The 24,844-nt window shown below is 37.2% G+C and overlaps 1 protein-coding gene across 2 annotated transcripts in view; it reads left to right on the top strand.

The window, feature by feature from the left end:
* Window positions 1-24,844, top strand: part of LOC139976710 (uncharacterized) — a 62,451-nt gene that overhangs the window by 26,061 nt on the left and 11,546 nt on the right. For both annotated transcript variants that reach the window (XM_071985374.1, XM_071985376.1), the window contains exons 9-25: window positions 4,607-4,701; window positions 4,944-5,061; window positions 5,386-5,631; window positions 7,078-7,350; window positions 8,857-9,003; window positions 9,188-9,268; window positions 9,996-10,105; window positions 10,815-10,938; window positions 11,510-11,725; window positions 12,837-12,976; window positions 13,865-13,956; window positions 15,140-15,336; window positions 17,380-17,519; window positions 18,269-18,379; window positions 19,782-21,102; window positions 22,204-22,320; window positions 24,423-24,562. In XM_071985374.1, the coding sequence (XP_071841475.1) occupies window positions 4,607-4,701; window positions 4,944-5,061; window positions 5,386-5,631; window positions 7,078-7,350; window positions 8,857-9,003; window positions 9,188-9,268; window positions 9,996-10,105; window positions 10,815-10,938; window positions 11,510-11,725; window positions 12,837-12,976; window positions 13,865-13,956; window positions 15,140-15,336; window positions 17,380-17,519; window positions 18,269-18,379; window positions 19,782-21,102; window positions 22,204-22,320; window positions 24,423-24,562 (3,668 nt within the window). The remainder of the gene's footprint in view (window positions 1-4,606; window positions 4,702-4,943; window positions 5,062-5,385; window positions 5,632-7,077; window positions 7,351-8,856; window positions 9,004-9,187; window positions 9,269-9,995; window positions 10,106-10,814; window positions 10,939-11,509; window positions 11,726-12,836; window positions 12,977-13,864; window positions 13,957-15,139; window positions 15,337-17,379; window positions 17,520-18,268; window positions 18,380-19,781; window positions 21,103-22,203; window positions 22,321-24,422; window positions 24,563-24,844) is intronic.

Genomic DNA, 24,844 nt, shown 5'->3' with positions numbered 1-24,844 from the left:
ATTTGTTGTCGTTCCCATGGTGCAATGAACTTGGGCAAGTTGCCAAGTTCGAATGTCGATGACCTACTTATGTTCCGTGACCAATGTCAATGGGAATTATGTGTGCAAAAACTCGGGTTTTCCACGTGCAATATATACTGTATAGAAGTTTTACGTAAGCGGAGCGAACATTATACTGTACTGTTCTAGCCCCGAGAAATGATCAATTCGGTTTTCTCACTTAATCTGTGGTAGGAAAAATCATGATTCCTGAATAATTTTCAGAAATATTGTTATTTCCGAACGGACGTTGAGAACTGTTTGAATATTAAACGGCAATTTTTATTGTTCGCAGCAATCGCGGGAATTCTGTTTGCTAACGTTTCACTCATCAAACCAACTGTTTTGCTCCCACTTGCACATTTGTATTGTACGTTGAATTTAAACAGTATAAGATACGTGCTTATACACTATCCCTTCCCTTGACTGAGTATAAACCCTCGGTCTTCTTTCTACCGGCGACGATCGATATTCTTTTGTTACCGGATTGGAAGGAATTAAGTAGGATTACAGCCATTGACCGTCTGACGGTAACAATGAACTTCACACTTTTAGCTGGCATGAATAGAATTAGGGAAGCCTTCCGACGGAATCTGCGCTCTGATAAACAGTTCCCCGCAATTAACTGCATTTCAATGCGGGTTTTAACAAAAGATAGAGCGCGGTTTAAACGCACAGAGCGCGATTAAGAGCGCGGTTTTCCAATTTACTTAAAAGCGGTACTGTATATGGCAACACAATATGTCTAACAGTTAGGCCTGTCCTACTATTTACTAATTCTTGCTTATTGGCATACTACTGCCTCAAGACCAGGACATTTTCTTCTTTATCTAATATCATGATAATAAAGGGCATTGTTTAAGACCTTAGCCTTTAAGACATGTCTAACAAGCGCATCGAGATTCTGCACCATTGCTGCTAGATAGTTAACTTGAGCTTTCACTTAAAATTAAGTTGAATCACCCTGTTATAATAGTCAACTTGTTCTTGTGAATTAATTTTTGGTTAAATCAACCATGGACATTAATAAGTAGTAATTTAACTGATAGATTCAGAGTATTTCAGATGTTCCAGGTTGATCTACATAAACCCTGGACTCAGAATCTAGTTGGTTTGATTATTATATATGAAGGCTAATGGAGTCATTAAATGAGGTAAACCTTAACAATATGTATTCAAAACAAATATTAAAAAGGAGCTAGTGATTAAAAGGGCATTGAAGAGTTTGGAAAGTAAGAAGCAGGCTACTCTAAATAGTTAAGTAAACCTTTATCAAGTCGCTCGTAAGGTAACTGCACTCTTCTATATCGTACTTCACAAATAAATATATATATATATATTTTAATAATGAAACTAGGTAATCAAAGGAAATAACAAGACTTCCCTTGTTGACCTATTTTAATTTGATGTTTGCTTAAATACATCCTGTGGTTAATCAGTTTGTTATCAATCTACATTTTACTTTTCCCAAACTTTTCCAAATGTGATCCCTTCATTGGCATATCCCCTGTTTGTTATCTGGCACTTGTTGTTCTTGAACGACTTTTGTTAATATGTTCGAAACGTTTCATTTCGGAATACAACATAGTCTTTGTGTATTAACTAAATATTTCCTAACCATAGCTGATCATTTGTGACGTTCCATTGCCTGCGATGTTGCAATAAATGGAATTCCCCTAAATTGCAAAATTTTACCGGAAAAAAATCAATTTATTATCGATCTACAATTTACTTTTCCCAAACTTTACCAAATGTGATCCCTTCATTGGCATATCACCTTTTGTTATCTGGCGCTTGTTGTTCTTGAACGACTTTTTTTAAATGTTCCAAAAGTTTCATTTCAGAATACAAAGGCTTTGTGTATTAACTAAATATTTCCTAACCATAGCTGATCATTTGTGACGTTCCATTCCTTGCGATGTTGCAATAACTGGAATTCCCCTAAATTGCAAAATTTAACCCAACAAAAGTTTTGGAAGACAAGCCGGTCTGTTGGTTTGTCAGGTAATGGATCCATACAGGTTTGAAAGTGAAAATACATTGGAGGGTAATGGCATACTACTGGTACTTACAGGACACTTGGAGAATACTAGAATATTGGACTACCTAATTACCAGCTTTAAAGCTGCTGGAACTGCTGGTACTCTGACACACTTGACAATCAGCAATTATGTATTAAACTATGTAATGTGCTATTATGTGGCAGTGATATACAGGTAACTACTGTAGCCTGCAGGTTACTGAGAGATTCCTTACGTGGTAGTAAAGTGTGGATTAGAACATGGAGCTACAACAGTAAATGACAACATTAAATGAACATCGTTGCTAGAAAGTTGCATATATCCCACACAAACATATAATTGTGAGATCATAGCAGGTTTCAAAGTCCTCCTGTGATTGGGCAGGAATTGGTCTTTAAATTAGGTTCTGTTTGTTTGGATTGACTTTTAAGAAAACTACAGCTTTAACTTGATAAGTTTGTCCTTTTAAAGCAATTCTGTAAATATTTTTTAATCGCTTTTGTCAGATTGTTCTGTGCATGAAAACGTCTTCTAACAAAAATATCATGAACAACTTCCACCTACCATAACTAACAACATATAAGGTATATATCAGTAGATTCGGCAGAATGGCTGCTCTAGTATTCGTAAATGAAAAGATAAAATCAGTCTTACTAAGATTGGTAACAAGATAACTGAGATACTGTATATGCATGGTGTTACTTTGCCAGCTATGAAGAAATGCAACAAAGGGCTATAAATTATATTTCAATTGAATTCAAGTGCATTGTCTGTTTTCACAGCTGCTGCTTGCGTTCACACGTGAACTGTTTGTGTTGCCTTGATCTACCCATGTATTACACAATAAGGGAAAAACCCTGTATGTTGCAATTGGACTGCGCAAGCAGGAACAAGATAAAAGAAAATTAACTCTGTTTGAGCTATGTATTTTAAACTTGTGGTCTCTTTCAGGATACTTTCAAGTATCCGCAAGTCCTTTGATAGGATGTTCATAGCACTGTGATATGGTCGGACAGATACCATATATGTTTTCAAGTTTTATAGTTTCAATTTACTGTACGCTTTCTCCATTTTGTAGTTCAGATTCATTGAAAAGCTTGTGATTCACACATGTTTTTTTTTCATCATTTGCAGTCTTTGTTTAATTGCTTGGTGGGAAATGTGTGCTTTGATATTATTGTGCATATTTTGTTTCAAGTTGTATTTTATTCGAAGTTTAAGCTATCCTAAATTATATGTTAAATCAGTGCGTGCTTGCCAGGAAGTACCAGAAACTTGTCACCTCTGATCTGAGACTTCACATCTCTTACACATTACTACTCTTCTCTACTCTACTCAACTCTACGCTACTCTACTCTTCTCGACTCTGGGCTACTCTACTCCATTCTACGCTACTCTTTAATATGTACTCTACGCTACTGTAATCTACTCTATGCTACTCTACTTCACTCTGATCTAAGCTACTCTAATCTACTCTACGCTACTATAATCTACTCTACTTAACTCTAGTCTACTCTACCCGACTTCACTCTAATATACTCTACCCTATGCTACTCTAATCTACTCTACACATGCTACTCTAATCTCACGCTGCTCTACTCTACTTCACTCTAAGCTACACTACACTACGCTACTATATTCTACTCTACTTAACTCTAATCTACTCTACCCTACTTCACTCTAATATACTCTACCCTAGATGCTACTCTAATCTACTCTACGCATGCTACTCTAATCTATGCTACTCTACTCTACTTCACTCTAAGCTACACTACTCTACGCTACTATATTCTACTCTACGTCACTCTAATCTACTCTACCCTACTTCACTCTAATATACTCAACCCTATGCTACTCTAATCTACTCTACGCATGCTACTCTAATCTATGCTACTCTACTCTACTTCACTCTAAGCTACACTACTCTACGCTACTATATTCTACTCTACTTAACTCTAATCTACTCTACCCTACTTCACTCTAATATACTCTACCCTAGATGCTACTCTAATCTACTCTACGCATGCTACTCTAATCTATGCTACTCTACTCTACTTCACTCTAAGCTACACTACTCTACGCTACTATATTCTACTCTACTTAACTCTAATCTACTCTTACTCTAATCTACTCTACCCTCTAGGGCTACTCTACTTCACTCTAAACTACTCTACTCCTCTGGGATGGTTATTTTCCCTTGATCTAAGGAGTACAGTAACTAGTAATGACATACATGTGTTACCTGACTCGTCACACTTTCTCGAGGCTGATGGAAACTTTGGAACCTTGTAGAGATTTACCTTTGATTTGTTTTGGTGGTCTGTAGTAATGACTGATGGAAAAGAAATTGTCATTTTATTTAGTGATTCTATTTAAGTCAAGCCTTCCGGTAGTGATAGCTTCTGTTCTATGATGTCAGAGTGGAAGAGATGTGATATTACTGTACTTCCACTAGTCTCTTGATATCTTGATATGTTTGGAATTCAACTGTTTCCAGTTGTATTTTTACAAAAGCTTATATGTTTGTTTTTTCTTTGTTCCAACAGAGAGCAGGTTTTCTTAAAAGGAAAGGGAATCTGATGTTTCAGAGCAACAAGTATCAGAAGGCTACAAAGTACTATTCCTTAGCAATTAAAATAGAGTAAGTATGAATGTGATATTTACTGAACCCTGAATAGGTAGAGGATGGGAGGAGGAGGAGGAGGATTGGAGAGGAGGATGGGAGGAGGAGGATGGGGAGGATGAAGATGGGAACAACCTCCATGACTAAATGAGTCAACTCCGCAAGTAAATGAAATGAGTACATTATGCCAATGACTCCTGTTATCCAGCAGGAGCTTCCACAACTCAAAGTTTCTGTAACCTATTTTTTATCTTTTGCAGTGGTTATAATGCTGTGTTGTATTGTAATAGAGCCCAAGCTGAACTATTTACAGATCAGAATTGGGAAGCCTTACTGGATGCTAAACGAGCCATTGTTCTTGATCCTACATCGCCAAAGGTATTTAAATCACTTGTTTTGTTAGTAGCTCACCAGTAGTGTTCACATTACTTAACAACAGCTCCCTAGAGATTTGCACATCACTTGTTATACTAGTGGCTCACCGAATGTATAGAAATCATTTGATTTAAGTTTAGTTTACAATAACATGTTCCACAAAACAAAACAAAAAGTTGCTGACACAATTTTATGGCTTCATTAATTTACATTTGTAGTAGGGTACATTTAGGTGTTTAATTATACAATTAAGGCACCAGAAATGAACAAACAGAAGACACATTCTAATATTTACCATTATTATTTTTCTTTTGTCTTTTATTTCAGGCATACTATAGGTATTGTGAAGCCCTATATGAGCTTCAGTTCGTAGAGAAGGCCGTGACAGAGAACCAGTTCGGACAGATGCTTTGTCAAAAGAGTGGAAAAGACATCAAGGCATTGCAAACACAGATGAATAGGTTCAAGTCAGAGGTAGATAGAATCGAGTACATGGAAGGGCTATGTGATAACAGGCCAGAATCTCCTACACCATTAAGCTCTGATAATGGAGAAAGCTCTTCAGATGATGAGGTATGTCCGTTACATTATTGCTTTAAAGGCATTGAAGACTCGCCCCAAACCGCGTGCCGCGGTCTGAAAAAAGTTAACTTTCCGTTTGCTTGCAAGTGAAGTTTTTCTCTTGTCGCTACAAAATGCAGACAGTAATGAAACGTGGTACCTTGTTATATTTAGCTGGACCTGAGATGTCCATCGCTGTAGCGTTTGTACACTGTGCTGTGGGTATTGACCGCAGCTGTATGTACTGACTGTACACCAATGTCTAATTACCGACGGTAGCAAGCTGTGTGTGTGTATTTTCTGGGATCGATAGTGGTGTCTAACATTTCTGTCACACCGCATTCGAAACTAGGTCAGATTACCAGCATTAGACGTTTCTTTTTGCGCGAGTCTTCACACCCTTTAAGTGTGTTTTATATTTCCAGTTGTACTTGATTTAGTGTGATTTCTGATGTTAGGTTTGGTTGTCATTTAGTAAGCATTCTTCCAGCTTGTGCAGTTTGCTGTTTACGCTGTGTAATAGTTTTATTGTCATTTCATGTCTATAGATACTTTTCTAGTGTGTTACATATTTTTATGGCTCTTGATAAATGTTATTGTTATTATTATTAATAATTCTCTTATACATGTTATTCCTATAGCCTTTTATGTAGAAATTCCTGTTGCCTAGTAAGTGGCATTCCTGTAATCCAGTATGCAGAATTCCTGTTGCCTAGTATGTGGTGTTCCTGTAATCTAATATGTGGCATTCCTGTTGCCTAGTATGTGGTGTTGCTGTAATCTAATATGTGGTATTCCTGTTGCTTAGTATGCTGTATTCCTGTTGCCTTGTATGTGGCAATTCTTTTGCCTAGTATATGGTATTCCTGTTGCCTTGTATGTGGTATTCCTTTTGCCTAGTATGTGGTATTCCTTTTGCCTAGTATGCAGATCCCTGTTGTCCAGTATGTGGTATTCCTGTTGCCTGGTATGCAGTATTCCTGTTGCCTGGTATGCAGTGTCCATGTTGCATAGTATGCAGTGTTCCTGTTGCCTTGTATTTTGTTTTCCTGTTGCCCTAGTTTGTGGTATTCCTGTCACCCAGTATGCGGTATTCCCATTGCCTAATATGTGGCATTTATTTTGTATATTATGTAATTCACAGCGCATACTCCCTCACCTTATATAACCTTATAATGTATTACTGTACGTATTAACCTGGCATTTATTATGTATTTCATTCCTACTATGCTGTTTGTATTATTCCTGTATGTCATGTAGTTTTTTTATTTCTCCTCACTTAGTTTGTACTTTTGCTAGTTATCTTTGTGTGTATCTTTGCTGTATTCTACTGTGCATTTATTCATGCCAGTGTGTGTGCTATCATGAATGTCTGTTGAATTATAATGTTATCATCCTATATTGACCTGTCTGATCCAGTTATACATGTTTGTTTGATTGTTCCTTGTAATTTATCAGATTCCAGACTACACTCATATGCTAGAAGATCGGTTCTCACATCACTTTGATCAAGGACGTACTGTGAAAGTAGAGAAAATGTCAGAAGTGAAAGGATTGACTGTAGAGAATTTTATAAAAGCGGAAGAAAATAGGGAAAGAGAAAGACTCAAGAGATTAAAAGAAGAAAAGTTGGAAGAGGAGACTCGTAAAAGGAACGAAAGGGCGAAAGCAAAGAGAAAAGAAGAGAAGAAGAAAGAGGACCAGCAGAAAGAATTAGCTAGGAAAGAACAGGTAGAGGAACGCTTTGTATGTATTGGAATGCTTTGTATGTATCGGTATGCTTTGTATGAATCGGAATGCTATGTATGAATTGGGATGCTATGTTTGAATGGGAATGCTATGTATGAATGGGAATGCTTTGTATGAATTGGAATGTTTCTTGTATGAATGGGAATGCTATGTATGAATGGGAATGCTATGTATGAATTGTAATGCTTTGTATAAATTGGAACGCTTTGTATGAATGAGAATACTATCTATGAATCGGAATGCTATGTATGAATCGGGATGCTATGTATGAATGGGAATGCTATGTATGAATTGGAATGGTATGAATGAATTGGAATGCTATGTATCAATTGGAATGCTTTGTATGAATTGGAACGCTATGTATGAATTGGAATGCTTTGTATGAATTGGGATGCTATGATATATCAATGGAATGCTCTTAATGAATTGGGATGATATGTATCAAAGGAATGCTTTGTATGAATTGTAATGCTTTGTATGAATTGGAATGTTTCTTGTATGAATGGGAATGCTATGTATGAATGGGAATCCTATGTATGAATTGTAATGCTTTGTATAAATTGGAACGCTTTGTATGAATGAGAATACTATGTATGAATCAGAATGCTATGTATGAATGGGAATGCTTTCTATGAATGGGAATGCTCTGTATGAATCGGAATGCTCTGTATGAATTGGAATGCTATGAATGAATTGGAATGCTATGTATCAATTGGAATGCTTTGTATGAATTGGAATGCTATGTATCAATTGGAATGCTTTGTATGAATTGGGATGCTATGATATATCAATGGAATGCACTTTATGAATTTGTATGCTATGTATCAATGAATTGGAATGCTTTTTGTATGAATCGGAATGCTGCGTATGAATTGGAATGCTATGTATGAATGGTATACAAATTTCATTGCAATGCTTTGAATATGTTCCTTTTACATCAGTCAAATAAACTTTTACTTGGAAAGTCCTAAAAATGGATATGCTTGTGACAGACAATGTGGCAATTACATGTAAAGACCACACATCTTGTTACTAACTCTGGATACGGTTATTTGAATTTGGCCAGTTAAACCCACCCTCAGTTTAACCAGACAAAAGAAAACATCAGAAAAGGTGGGTGGTCTATGAAATCATGATTGACCCATGTGTTTCGAAAACCGAAGTTTTCCTACACTTATAATGTTTTGTCTATTTGCTTAGTTACCATGGCGATGTCACTCTCACTGTGCAGTGACCATAAATAGAAAGGTCATACTCTGGAGTTATCCATAACTATGATAAAACAGTATTTGCTAGATGTGGGCTTCCATGTCTAATTAGTGCAGAAAGCCTACTGACAAATTTTTAAATTTTGTTTTTTAGCACTGTAAATATGCTATATTTTGGGAGCTCATTATGCCAGTGGTGGATTTTTGAAGGGATTAAAGACTTTCATATTCAAACCCCGATGCCATTATTTGAAGGTTGATCATTTCTTCCCCTTTGTAGGCCGAGATGGACAGCAAGCAAGCAATGGCCAAGGAATCGAACACAGTGTTGGGAAATGCTTCGAAGGCCTACCTGGAGGGTAGGGGCCGTCAGGCCTACGAGGGCTACCAAAGAGCAGTCGAGCTAATGAGTCAAACAAAAAAGAAGGTACGAAGAAGTGACAAGTTTTTATGATTTAAGATTAATGCACAGAATTTGGATTAATTACACAAGGATATATAGCAGAATTCATAATAATAGTTTTCTGTTTAATTAGAAATGACAACTTTTACCATTCTAGATCCTAGAAATGGATTCTCATGTGAATTATGTCTTTGTTTTTATCTCGCAGTTTGGTGGTATAACAGAGGGCGATTATATCATCGTTCTGTATGCTCATGGTATGGCTGCCCTGGAGACCGGGAATCCACATGTAAGACATGAACAAAAAATCATCATTTTACAAGATCAGTTTGTATATCAATATTATGGCAGGTGTTGTCTTTGCAAAGCAGTTTGCTATTTGTTAAACCAGATTCATCATACTTGGACCGGATATGCATGCTTCTCATTGTATAAACTTGAAGCGAAATGCTTTGGAAAGAGTGTGAAAAGAAAATACAAGCGACAGTATTAAGTGAAGGTGAAGTCTTCAGACATGAGCTTTTTCCGTGATTTCTTTTCTACCTTGGGGACAAGAACTATTATCCTAACACACTGTAGCATATGCAAACTGGAGCCTATACCGCAATATTTGCAAAGTTCCGTGATTTTTTTTTTTTTTTACCCCAGGCTCATCACTGAGTCTTAGGCAACTGTAAAGAAGTAAGATTAAGTATTTTATGTTAAGAGAAAACAATATGTGTTTTCATAATGTTGACATTTTGAGGCTCAGGTAGTGAGCAAGGTAGTCTTGCAGTGAGTTCCAGTATATTCAACTAAGCAGGTTTGCTTATTACATTATTACATTGATTCAACCCCCATTGTATGATGACAATTAATCAACCTGTTGTTGATACAAATCAGTGACTTCGCATCTCTTCTGTCCACGCAGGACTGCTGGAATAAAAACAAAAAGAGAAAAAGAAAGAAAGGATAGGTAGTAAACAATTTGATTAAAATAAATGAATTAATATACTTTTTTTCATTTTTCATTTCAGCATTACTTGTCAGCTATGGAGAAATTTGACTTGATCTTGACAAATCACAAAACAACCCGTACTGCTTTACCTTACTATGGAAAAGCTTTAACCAATTATAAAATGAATCAGTGAGTAGCCTACATCATATGCTTTATTGAATCTTGAGATCTCGCTACAACAGGGATCACCCTATGCCCTCCCCCCCCCCCCCCAAAAAAAAAAAAGTGTAAGCCATCTAGTTTGAAATATATTAGGAGGCACAGCCAACTAAGAAAGTCAAGGAGCATTATTAAAAGCAACATTGCAGAGGAACGGGGAACCTCAAATCAAGAGGGAGTCTTGATTTATTAATACTGGTGCGTATTTACAGGTGACTGCCGTATGTAACAAACAGTGGTTAACTTCTACCAATCATCATTAACACCTATGAAGGACTCAAATAAGTTTTGATAGGAACAAAAAAAGTATTTGGTATTGATGTTTTTTTCTAATAAGTAGAAAAAAAATTAATTGACTGTAGCTTCTCCTCGGTCAGTTTAGTTATTAGTTGAGTCAATGAGGTATCGACTAAGTTTGCTTAAATATCAACTTGGTTTAAACTTGAGGTGTCAATTTTTGTTCACTAAAATATCACTTTGGTTAATACCTGAAATATCAATTTGGTTTACTGACACCTATGGTGTTGGTTCGCTAAAGTGTCAGTTTAGTTCACTGAAGTATTTATGTGGTTCATTAAAGTTTCTGTTTGTTTTATCTTTTTCTATCTTCCATTTCCACCCTCCCCCACCCCTCCCCTTCCACTCTCCCTCACCCTTCCTCCCCTTCCACTCTCCCTAGATTTAAGGAAGGCCTTGATAATATAGAGAAAGCCATGCGTATCAATGATAACTTTGAGACATCAATCGAGACCTGGCCTGGTACAGATGTTAACATTAAACAGACTGAATCTGGTTGTATGACTGTAAGTATTAACCGCATTGAACTCTGCTGCTTGCTGCTAAATTATTCAAGGCTGATGTTTAGACTTCAATATGCCAAAAGTCCAACAAATGGGAAACATTTAAATAGTAAGGTTATATTTCTGTTATATGTGTTCTTCTAGATATTTGACCTGAGATTTAGGTAATGTGTGTCTTAATCATGTAATAGAAAGTTTGATAAGGCAACAGAGGTGGTTAAAAGTTTGAAATGTATTGTGATTATGCATTTTATCAAACAAACTTGAAGACTTTGAATATGTCGTAATGGTTTCCCATGATCTATGCTTTGTAGGGAGCTATTTCTGATGGAATGTGCAATATGTATGTCATACGTCTTGAGAGCAGCATGCATGAGTTAGCTTAGTGTAGCTCAGTTGATATAATGTCATAATCGGAGACAGTTTAATAGAATTTTTAAAGCTCAAGTCATCCTTTAAGCCCATCAAATTCATAGTAATGGCTGATTTAAGAAAGAAGAATCATGAAATATTTATGATTTGTTTCTGGTCACATGTTAGATATGTTTCTCTTGTTTTTTTTCTTCATAAACAGCAAACTTTATCAGCCTTGAAAGACAACTGCTTGAACCCACCTCCTCCGGGGGCTTATTGTCGATACGAGGGATGCAATACTCGCCATGAGATATACTTTAATGATATGTACTTTAAAGGTTATGTGGAGGTACTCTGTACTGAACATTGTAAAGTAGATTATCATACCAACTGCTGGAAGAAACTTAAAGATATTAGACAGAGAAACACTTACAGGGTAAGAAAACATGCAATCAATCAATCAGAGGATATTTATATAGGGCCAAAATCAACAGAAATTGTTCAAAGGCGCAGCTACAAAGAGTGTACCATAGCGTGTACAACTTAGCCCTGGTCATTGGTAACTTGTCACACCTACACACCAAAGTGTACACAATTCAATCAATCATGACCATCACCAGTACAGCAAACAGTCTAGCATTCTAAAATATCTCCATGTATACTAGGATTCAGTGTTCAATATTAATTGGTTTTTATCCAAAAATATACTGTATTGTTTTGCAAAACAGAATAGCCTAAAGGGTATTGAGGTTAAGGGGCAAGATAGTCTCGGGGGGCGGGGGGTGGGAGAGGGGCGTGAAAACCATTAATGTTCTTACCCATTGCACCTTTGTAGTGCTGGTACTATCAAAAGTGTTGTGTGTCCATCCGTCTCTCTGTCTGTTGAATCAAAATCACTAATTCAGCTAGACAAGGATCAATTGTAATGAATTCTTGCATCTGTTAATTTGTGAGGGATAAACTTGGACTAAAGCTGTATACTGTTGAACACTGTCTAAATAGAAAAATGTAAATTTAACTCCCTACTAAAGACCAATTGCCAAACTGGATTATCATGAATGCTTTATCATACAGCTCTGGTTCTTTTAAAGCTGTGTATTGCATTGCAGATCTTTGAAAGTCTAGTGGGGGGGGGGGGGGGGGTATTACAGGAAAGATAATATCCTGCCTAAGAAAGATATGTTACCTTAGTCCATCACACACACAACAGACATGAATGTAAACAGTGGGTAAAATTCATAAAATAAATGTTGTAACTACAGAGGTCACTTTAGGTAAATGTCTAAGTATGTGTAAATATTATATAGTTTGGTCAGAATCATGCATAGGTTACACTTGACCCAAGGCAAGTACAGTTTTATCAGAGTGGACATAGCACTGTCAGATTTATGCTCAATATAAATTAGCAAAAAAATCTCAATGTGAACTGAGCCGTTGCCTTAACATAACTGAGAACAACGTAGCAAGCTTATGTCGTGACTGGTCTACAATACTGCATATATTCCTACGACTAAATAGAGTTTGAACTTTTGCGGTTCTATTAACAGGACATGCTGGGTGGGACATGTTTTACCCCGGATTGTTTTGGTGTCATCGATGACATCTCCATCTATGGAGAGGATGGCCTGGTCGTTTCAAAGCACCACAGCAAAGGTCAGCAGGAGAAAAGAAAAGTCAAACCATCTGGGTGAGTCTCTGCTCAGCGTTGAGAAAATAGCACTCTTTAGAAATCGAGGATGTGTCTCTCTACACTTTTATGATTTTGAGAAATGATCCTTTAAACATGTACGGCTCATCAACTAGAGTGGCTGGACAACTTAGTCTATTATTAGAGTAATAGCTGGGTCAGATCCCCAGTAGCCACATAAAACTGAAAGAGATAAACATATGAGTGAAAACCAGACTGGCTGTGGGAACATAACTAGCACTCCCAGTTTTCTTGAGGAGAACCACAAGTTTATTTGTTGTAATCATTAGCCAGCTCTGCATGCAACCGATTCATAATACTCACAGTTAAAGGTATACGGACACCTATGACAACATTGTCCTAAATCACTCTTATTGGCATTATCAATCACGAAAATAGCTGCAACTCCCATAAAATATCCATCAAAGATTGACCATTTTACAAGTCTTTACTTAATTCTAGTTATATTTATGAATAAAGATTAGCTAATTATGCACATTGATGTAAAGGGATTTTTTTATGTAAAGGGAGTGACTGCCTAATTTTCTGGTTATGTCATCACTTTGTTCTTACCACCTTCTTCATTTCAAGGACATTGAACACAGGTTTGTGGCCAATGGCAAGCTTTTGAAATATGTTATTGTCTTCTTTGAAAAGAGGAACATTGAGACAGCACTGTTTGCTAATCACAACGCTCTTAGTGAATTATGAAGATACGAAGGTATCGGAACACGGACCTTACATTGCTTTTGATGAATGGCTGTAAATTGTTTTGGATAACTGATGATTGGTTTCAGAAGTTTGAAACTGGAACTAAGTTTGTGAAATACATAATAAGATGAGACTATGTTGAAAGAGATTGTTTTTTTTTCCTCCATTGTTTGGCAGCAAACAGAATAAGAAAGAGAAGAAGAACAAGAAAGGTAAACACAAAGACAAAGGGCAAGGCGACCAGTCCCAACACGAACAAGATTTCTCAGGTTGGTAATTGGTAAAAAAATACCCAACCATTCCCCCTACATATGACGTCTGCCAATGCTTTCCAGGTTTCTACCCCCTCCACAGCCTCTTTCTACAGCCTCATTGTTACGCACAGTTAGCTCTACACAATAGATCCACCAGTAAATGGGATGGTAAATGTAAACAAAGGAAAACAGTCTGCACAATGGAGAGGAAATGACTATGGCCACAACAAGTGGTAATAGGCCCGCCCGTGTCTGGTACCCGGGAACCCGACTCAGGCATAGTTGGTTACCACCAAAAGAAAACCGCCTTTAGTTGTTACTGGTTTGTTGAGTTAACTCTGATTTTCATGCCAATCCTTTAGATGTAATGAAGTTTGTATATGAATGTTTTGTTAAACTCATTCCCAGTTATGTTGTAGTATTCTTTATATTCCTATTGGCATACCCTAATTGAGGAAAATCAGTTCTTTGAAGCTTTGATTTCCTCCTAACCAAGAACTTTTATGTATGGACTTTTCCATATTTCATATTGTTTCTTTTTTGCCCTTCACATTGTCCTCATTAAACTTCATGTTATTTTCATTGCCATGGTGCTGTCCCAATTTACATCATGTTGACCCCACTTGATTCATTATGGGTTCCTTACTGTCTTCATGTTGTCCCTGTTCTACAGTGGTATGAAAGAATGTTGTTACTGTTATCTTGCCCTTATCATGGTACAAATTGTCATTTTAAAGCAGTAGTCAGGGTTTGACTCAGTTTCAAGAATCCTGCTTCTGCAAAAACTCATACACAGCCATGGCAGCAGTAAACAAGGACAGAAACCCTTTAAACTAACTGAACAGGTGAAGAAAGTATAGTTCATACGTCACTACACAAACTACTTAAACTGGATTCGTTTTACTAATATATAAAAACTCTGAAAGTGAAATAGAATGATCTCAATATAGCTTGCACATTAGATCTTGTGAATATCGATGCCACTACAAATGAAAGGCAATAAGAATAAAAAGAAAAGCATGTTGTCATGTGAAATAAACATATTCTTAATCGTGCTTCAAGAAGAGTACCAACTATATGACTTTGCTGGATGAAACTCCAACAACTTCTTCCATGACACTGAGAAATATCAACCATAGTTGATATTGGTTCACCTTCTCTACCATACTGATATAAATTTCTGATATCTTGTTTCCAGACGTTGGTTCCCATACGAGTGTTCAGTCTCTAGAACATGTGGACATGGTTATTTCTGAACGGTCAGTCAGTGTTCCCGAAACAGTAACGATATCAGTGAGTGATACTCACTCTGAGGATTTCACTGAAGACTCCTCCCCAATGCTGCACCAGGAACCATCCTACATCTTGAAGAAAGAAGAACCAGAACCTGAAGAGGTTCGACCAGATTATTCCCTTATTTTTGACAGAATAGTGTCAGAGTTGTGTACAGTGTTATGCAATGTGTCTTTCATTATGCTAGTGTGTTGTAGAATAACATAGTACAATGGACCAGATTATTTCCTTATTTTTGACAGAATAGTGTCAGAGTTGTGTACAGTGTTATATGCAATGTGTCTTTCATTATGCTAGTGTGTTGTAGAATAACATAGTACAGTGGACCAGATTATTCCCTTATTTTTGACAGAATAGTGTCAGAGTTGTGTACAGTGTTATATGCAATGTGTCTTTCATTATGCTAGTGTGTTGTAGAATAACATAGTACAATGGACCAGATTATTTCCTTATTTTTGACAGAATAGTGTCAGAGTTGTGTACAGTGTTATGCAATGTGTCTTTCATTATGCTAGTGTGTAATGTAGAATAACATAGTACAATGGACCAGATTATTTCCTTATTTTTGACAGAATAGTGTCAGAGTTGTGTACAGTGTTATATGCAATGTGTCTTTTATTATGCTAGTGTGTTGTAGAATAACATAGTACAGTGGACCAGATTATTTCCTTATTTTTGACAGAATAGTGTCAGAGTTGTGTACAGTGTTATGCAATGTGTCTTTCATTATGCTAGTGTGTTGTAGAATAACATAGTACAATGGACCAGATTATTTCCTTATTTTTGACAGAATAGTGTCAGAGTTGTGTACAGTGTTATGCAATGTGTCTTTCATTATGCTAGTGTGTTGTAGAATAACATAGTACAGTGGACCAGATTATTTCCTTATTAATACAGAATAGTTCAAGAGTTGTGTACAGTGTTATATGCAATGTGTCTTTCATTATGCTAGTGTGTAATGTAGAATAACATAGTACAATGGACCAGATTATTTCCTTATTAATACAGAATAGTGTCAGAGTTGTGTACAGTGTTATATGCAATGTGTCTTTCATTATGCTAGTGTGTTGTAGAATAACATAGTACAGTGGACCAGATTATTTCCTTATTTTTACACTACCGAATTGCTCAGAGCTGTGCATTTCAAAATTTGTTTAAAAAAAGCATTGTACAAGTTTGTTCAGTGATTTATTAATTAAAGGTGGTGGCATAAGTAGCACATGTTCTTTTTAGCAGGTAGTGTAACATATTTCAGTCTGTAATAAGTAGCACAACAGAGTGTGATTGATAATTTTTTTTTTCTAAATGTCTAGTTTAGGATTGGGTAGTCTAGGGCACTATAATCATGTTGTTGTATATCAATATTGAGTATGTAACATTGCTTTCTCAGTTTGTTTCATTATTTTTATATTGATCCAAATATATATCAAAATTGATGAATATTAATATTCACTCATGAGCTTTGATTTGGTGGAATATCTGGTTGACTTCCCGGGGTGATAAACCTGCAGTGTTATTTTGAGTGGTTCTCCTTGGTCCTTAACACAGGGGTGGGCAACCTACGGCCGGCGGGCCACATGCAGCCCGCCAGTGATTTTGTTTCGGCGCGTGTCATGTCTCAAGGAAAAGAAAAAAAATCAATCTATTTTACATCATCACAAAAAAACAAGCTAGCTGCTTCGAATTTATCGACACTAATGATGCTGTCAGGTAGGCCTATTATCCCCATTACTTGTCAACTGTACTTGTACTGTATCGACATTGTATTTTGGTGAATACAGATTAATAAGCACACACCTATTGCTTGAAAGTCCTTGTATTCCTAGGTTTGAAATCAACAACAGGTCGTTGGTTAGGTGCGGCCCTGTCAATTTTTCACTCCTTATATCAGGCCCATTCATTCAAAAAGGTTGCCCACCCCTGCCTTAACAACTACCGTCCAAACCGACAGAGCTGCATCACGGAAGCAGTGGATAATGAGAAAAGTAAAATATTCTTGTTGCACAATGTACCTGAGGAGAACTCAGGTGTTATTTTACTGCAATATGAGTATGTAACTCTACTTTATATTATGATATGAATTATTTTCTAAAAAATAGATAACATTAAAGTTAGTTCTTTCTGTGATTTCTTTGCAACCTTCAGAAGAAGGCACCCAAGACTAAAAATAAGAAGAAGAAGAAGGAAGCGGTGAAGGTAGAGATCGGCTTTGCTGACCGAGATGACCGTCAGTTCTATTCAGACACCAACGTCGAGGAGTTCAACCAGGACTACAACGTGATGAGGTTAGTATTCATGGTCTATTCCAGGTGCTATGGTGAGAGCCTGGTGGCCAATTGGTTAAGGCGTCGGACTCGTGATCCAAGGATTGCTGGTTCGACTCCTGCCTAGCTCATTACATTGTGTCCTTGGGCAGGATGCTTTATCTCACTTGCCTCTCTCCACCCAGGGGTTTAATGGGTACCTGTGATGTAACTTGTCATTGGGCGCAGTATATAACTGCTGCCGACTGGAGGGATTGTCTCTGGGACAGGTTATCATTGACCAGGGGGTAATATAACGTCTGTAAAGTGTTTTGAGACCTATCGCTGGTATAAAGCGCTATATAAAAAGCAAATATTATTAATATAATTATTATTATATTAATGGTCACTTTGGATTTATCTTGAAAGCATGTGGGGAAAAAAAAAATTGTTAAATTCTCACCTGCATAATTTGAGCAATAATGTTCTTAGGAGAACAATGCAGAGACTAATTTGCTGGTACCATTCTTCAAAATGCTATACAAATAGCAAAATTTGGTATTTATACAAATAAAATCATACATCTCGCAATTTTTATACAGAGAACCATAGAAGTTCAACCTTTTAAACATTTTTTTTAAAACGCTGATTTAAACATGGTAAGCGATTGAAATCCTCTCAAGTGTTTGGCAAAATGTTTTGGTTTAACCTTGACAATAAATCTGTGAACCTTCTATGTGAATTAATGTTTAAAAGAAGCCTCTTTATCCCCTTTTTTTTGTCCTTATTAGTTCTTTACAAAGAAATGTCCGGCAAGATCCATGGCTTCATCAGGAACAACATCAAAAACCTATTGTTATATTATCAGAGGATGATAAAAATCAAGTGCTTGTGTTGCATCTGTGAGTATTCTCAACTGTTGATATTACATTTATATTTGTACTGGTAATTAGTTATTAGCTATTAATATTGGTTATTATAGAGATGTATGCGTAGTTAATACTATGGATAGTGGCTTACTATAGATACAGATTGATGTTGATTTTGAGTACAGGGTATTAAGCATTTTGTAGTTGGGTGTTTGTAGTTAATCCTGCAGATGTTGATTTTGAGCACAGGGTATTAAGCATTTAGTAGTTGGGTGTTTGTAGTTAATTCTGCAGATGTTGATTTTGAGCACAGGGTATTAAGCATTTTGTAGTTGGGTGTTTGTAGTTAATCCTGCAGATGTTGATTTTGAGCACAGGGTATTAAGCATTTTGTAGTTGGGTGTTTGTAGTTAATCCTGCAGATGTTGATTTTGAGTACAGGGTATTAAGCATTTTGTAGTTGGGTGTTTGTAGTTAATCCTGCAGATGTTGATTTTGAGTTCAGGGTATTAAGCATTTTGTAGTTGGGTGTTTGTAGTTAATCCTGCAGATGTTGATTTTGAGTTCAGGGTATTAAGCAGTTTGTAGTTGGGTGTTTGTAGTTAATCCTGCAGATGTTGATTTTGAGTTCAGGGTATTAAGCATTTTGTAGTCGGGTGTTTGTAGTTAATCCTGCAGATGTTGATTTTGAGTTCAGGGTATTAAGCATTTTGTAGTCGGGTGTTTGTAGTTAATCCTGCAGATGTTGATTTTGAGTTCAGGGTATTAAGCATTTTGTAGTCGGGTGTTTGTAGTTAATCCTGCAGATGTTGATTTTAAGGTCAGGGTATTAAGCATTTTGTAGTTGGGTGTTTGTAGTTAATCCTGCAGATGTTGATTTTGAGCACAGTGTATGAAGCATTTTGTAGTTGGGTGTTTGCAGTTAATCCTGCAGATGTTGATTCTCAGTACAGGGTATTAAGCATTTTGTAGTTGGGTGTTTGTAGTTATTTCTGCAGAGGTTGATTCTCAGTACAGGGTATTAAGCATTTTGTAGTTGGGTGTTTGTAGTTAATCCTGCAGAGGTTGATTTTGAGCACAGGGTATTAAGCATTTTGTAGTTGGGTGTTTGTAGTTAATCCTGCAGATGTTGATTTTGAGCACAGGGTATTAAGCATTTTGTAGTTGGGTGTTTGTAGTTAATCCTGCAGATGTTGATTTTGAGCACAGGGTATTAAGCATTTTGTAGTTGGGTGTTTGTAGTTAATCCTGCAGATGTTGATTCTGAGTACAGGGTATTAAGCATTTTTGTCAGTATGCAATGTATAACAATAGGACAAAAGCGCAAAATGTAAAGTTATTCAAGTTGTAAAAACTTGACTCTAATTGAAAGAAGTATTCATTTGCAGTGGAGTCTGAACTCGAGTTGTCATTTTCTCTCTATTTCTTTTTCCAGTCATTTTGCCGAAATTTTGGAAAACAATGGACCTTTGAAATGTAACAGTTCTATTCTGTTGGATGAAGTCTCGCGACTTTCTTCGGAACATCAGGAGTTAATTAACAAACACGGAGGACTCGATCTATTTCTCGTTACAGCTCCCGACATGTTTGCCGTGTTGGACGATTACGTGTGTTGCCAGCAGGATCGCTCTAAATGTTCCCAAATTATAGAACAGCAAAAAGTGGAGTGGGCTCCACTCCTACCAGCAGCTGGTACCATACAGGGGGGAAGTGTTATAAGACAACCAACATTGGGGAGGGGGGCTTCCTGGCATAATAACCAGGGTCATTCTGAAGGAGATAATAAAAATGTAAAGCAGTCTAACAAGACCTATAAAATGAATTCTTTAGATACATTTATCGAGAGTGATTTGAGTGATGTTAGAACTTATGCATTGAATGGTGATAGTGATCTTCCCGGTGCTAGTGTGAACTTAGACACCACTGAAACACTCGACGGAGAACTGGACAACATGCTGAAGGAGGAATCCCTAAAGGAGTATCATCCAGAGGCAATGCAGAATCTAGTTGATGAGTATGAACGCCAACAGGTGTTAGCTAGTGAGGACATACTCAAACCCAGTAACCAGTTTGTGGCTAATGGTGATGTACAGAAAAGTGTCGTTCATAAAGTAGGTAGAAATTTAACTCTCGCTAGGATTAGTAGTGCTATGTTGGACAGTACAAAAGAAGAATCGGATAAGCAAACGAGGGAAAGGACCTCATTTAATGGCGAGGTGGCCGGACCGTACGAGGATGTACTCGAAGCTGGTTCGAGTAGATCGGTTAACGGTCTTCCAGGGCGGCGAGATAAGACAGGCGCCGGTGATTACAGTATCGGAGGTAGAGCATACAGCGTATCGGAAGAAGAAAATGTGAACAAGGAAAACAAAGAGGATGAACTAGATGACACGGTGAAGAGATGCTCCTCGGGTGAGACCGTATCCTCTGACAGTATCAGTTCGGGCATCTCCGTGGATAAAGATGCCCTGATACCTTGGAAGAAATCTGCCCGTGCATTATTGAGTTTGTTCCCGGAAGTGAAAGCAGAAAGAGTCAATGAAGATGATGAGATTTTATTAAAAGTGTTTAGCGGTCCGGTCTTTAATCTAGTGGAAGGATTGAAAGAAAGGTCAAATATGCCCCAGAAAAAGAGAAGTTTATTGAGGTCAGTCGGAACTTTAACCCATCGGGTTTCATTCGTCTCTAAAGGAGTGAACACCGATGCATTCAAAACCTACCAGGCTGAATTCAGTGAGGCCGTCAGGAGGGTCAAGGTGAGATGATCTCTGATTCCAACTTGGTTTATATCAGTGCACAATGCAAACTGATATGTAAATTATGTTGAGGTAGTTGTAAAAAAGATGAATTTACAAATATATAGAGACTGTCTTCATTTTTGAAGATTCCTGAGGGGATGACTAAATATATAAAGCATTATTGGAAGTAGTTACTGCTTTCATAGTGCAACTGAGTATGAAAAAACTTCTGAATTCCTGAAGTTTAGTTGCACAAGGTGTTTCAGATTTATGTATTAATAAATGGTTAATAAGTAATTGGGATTGATGCATGGGCAGGCAAATTAATCAGCAGATCATTGTTGTCCTTCAAAGAAACCTGTATATATGAATCAACCTTATTCTGTAGACCTCAAAGAAACATGTATGGGATGAAGGTGGAGGAGATGTGGTGCTGGGAGGGGGTGAAGGAAATGGGGGCATAGGAAATGTGGGGGTGAAAGGAGATAGGCGTGAAGAAAGTGGTGGTGGTGTTAAAGGGGACAAGGTTAAAAGAGATCGAATGAATGATTTTTTTTTGGGGGGGGGGAGGGGTTGTATGAAAGATATGGGGGTGAAGAAAGTGGTGGTGGTGGTGAAGGAGTAATAGAGATGGGTGAATGAAGGATGTGTGGGTTGTGAATGAGATAGGGGTGTGGAGATGATGGGGTGGTGATGAAGGAGGTGGGGGATAAAGGCTGTACTCTCTCTTATAGAGACTTTGTATACTTTACCCATCTATGTATAATATATGCCACAATATTCTGTGTTCAATGACAGTCGTAGCAACACCGGAAGAGACATACTAGTGTTTGGGTGGACAAATATGTAGTATGTGATTATGTGAAGTGTACGTAAGGACCGTTACAGAACAGTAGCATACAAAGATCATAGCATACTTAGGAAGTTGGCTCACACACTCTGCATGATCTTGGAGGGTACTTTACCAAATCTTTTGGTAAAGCTGTAGGTAAAGTTGTCTGTAACTTAACATAAAATATGCGCATGTATTTTACAAATTTATTTAACAATTGATGGGATCATGTGGAAAATGCTGATTTTCTTTATAGTAAAGTTGATCTTGAATTATTTACTTAACAGAAAGTAGAAGACCAGCTCCGTGATGCCAACTCAAAGAACAAGGCGTTAGAAAGTGTTATGAGTACACAGCAGAACAATGCCAAAGCTAATCAACTGGAGCAGAAGAGTAAAATAGAAGTAAGTTACCATGCAGGTATATAGAATTATAGTAGGCTAGTCTGGACCAGGACAGTAAAATAGAAGTAAGTCACCATGCAGGTATTTAGAATTATAGTAGGCAGCTAGTCTGGACCAGGAGAGTAAAATTAGAAGTAAGTCACCATGCAGGTATAATAGAATTATAGTAGGCAGCTAGTCTGGACCAGGACAGTAAAATAGAAGTAAGTCACCATGCAGGTATATAGAATTATAGTAAGCTAGTCTGGACCAGGAGAGTAAAATAGAAGTAACCATGCAGGTATATAGAATTATAGTAGACTAGTCTGGACCAGGAGAGTAAAATAGAAGTAAATCACCATGCAGGTATATAGAATTATAGTAAGCTAGTCTGGACCAGGAGAGTAAAATAGAAGTAACCATGCAGGTATATAGAATTATAGTAGACTAGTCTGGACCAGGAGAGTAAAATAGAAGTAAGTCACCATGCAGGTATATAGAATTATATAGTAGGCTAGTCTGGACCAGGACAGTAAAATAGAAGTAAGTCACCATGCAGGTACATAGAATTATGACCAGGAGAGTAAAATAGAAGTAAGTCACCATGCAGGTATATAGAATTATGACCAGGAGAGTAAAATAGAAGTAAGTCACCATGCAGGTATATAGAATTATAGTAAGCTAGTCTGGACCAGGAGAGTAAAATAGAAGTAAGTCACCATGCAGGTATATAGAATTATAGTAGACTAGTCTGGACCAGGACAGTAAAATAGAAGTAAGTCACCATGCAGGTATATAGAATTATATAGTAGGCTAGTCTGGATCAGGACAGTAAAATAGAAGTCACCATGCAGGTACATAGAATTATAGTAGGCTAGTCTGGACCAGGACAGTAAAATAGAAGTAAGTCACCATGCAGGTATATAGAATTATAATAGACTAGTCTAGACCAGGAGAGTAAAATAGAAGTAAGTCACCATGCAGGTATATAGAATTATAGTAAGCTAGTCTGGACCAGGAGAGTAAAATAGAAGTAAGTCACCATGCAGGTATATAGAATTATAGTAGACTAGTCTGGACCAGGAGAGTAAAATAGAAGTAAGTCACCATGCAGGTATATAGAATTATATAGTAGGCAGCTAGTCTGGACCAGGACAGTAAAATAGAAGTAAGTCACCATGCAGGTATATAGAATTATAGTAGACTAGTCTGGACCAGGACAGTAAAATAGAAGTAAGTTACCATGCAGGTACATAGAATTATAGTAGACTAGTCTGGACCAGGAGAGTAAAATAGAAGTAAGTCACCATGCAGGTATATAGAATTATAGTAGACTAGTCTGGACCAGGACAGTGAAATAGAAGTAAGTCACCATGCAGGTACATATAGAATTATGACCAGGAGAGTAAAATAGAAGTAAGTCACCATGCAGGTATATAGAATTATAGTAAGCTAGTCTGGACCAGGAGAGTAAAATAGAAGTAAGTCACCATGCAGGTACATAGAATTATAGTAGGCTAGTCTGGACCAGGACAGTGAAATAGAAGTAAGTCACCATGCAGGTACATAGAATTATAGTAGGCAGCTAGTCTGGACCAGGAGAGTAAAATAGAAGTAAGTCACCATGCAGGTACATATAGAATTATGACCAGGAGAGTAAAATAGAAGTAAGTCACCATGCAGGTATATAGAATTATAGTAAGCTAGTCTGGACCAGGAGAGTAAAATAGAAGTAAGTCACCATGCAGGTACATAGAATTATAGTAGGCTAGTCTGGACCAGGAGAGTAAAATAGAAGTAAGTCACCATGCAGGTACATAGAATTATAGTAGGCTAGTCTGGACCAGGACAGTGAAATAGAAGTAAGTCACCATGCAGGTACATAGAATTATAGTAGGCTAGTCTGGACCAGGACAGTGAAATAGAAGTAAGTCACCATGCAGGTACATAGAATTATAGTAGGCTAGTCTGGACCAGGAGAGTAAAAGAGTAAAAGTTTTTTTCTTTAAACCAGTACATTTCCATTAAAATACCTTGTGGAGAGAGATAGACATTAAAGCTGGCAAAACAAACATATGAACTTGTGTATTATTATGATTATTATTATCTTCATCTTCTTGTAGAGTCTGGAGAGAATGGTTGTACAAAAGGAGGAGAAGTATCAGAGAGATTTTAATTCAGCCAACTTGGAGAAAACTAGGTTGCAGTCCATAGTCAGGCTACAAGAAGCACAAGCGAGGGAGACAAAGTCAAGACTAGATCAGTGAGCAATCATAGATTAATCAGATATCTGATGGAATCCTTTAATACTTAAGGCCAAGGTGTGGTGAAGTGGTTGGTTTGACCCCACAATAAGTAGGGTCCTGTTTCAAATCCTCACCAGGAAACAGATTTTTGTTAGCGCCCTATTTAAACTTGCTGCTTTTCAGTGCCTGATGAGCAGAAGCAGAGTATTCTGTGAATTTGGTATTGATGGATTGCAAATTGGGAACTGGGGTTGTCCTGTCTTGTCGATGGTTTTAAAGCCATTTTGCTTACCATAGCT

This window comes from Apostichopus japonicus, chromosome 12, assembly GCF_037975245.1.
Source record: "Apostichopus japonicus isolate 1M-3 chromosome 12, ASM3797524v1, whole genome shotgun sequence".
NCBI lineage: Eukaryota > Metazoa > Echinodermata > Holothuroidea > Aspidochirotida > Stichopodidae > Apostichopus > Apostichopus japonicus.
The sequence above is the reverse complement of the archived record's forward strand: the minus strand, read 5'-3'. Positions and strand labels throughout refer to the sequence as shown.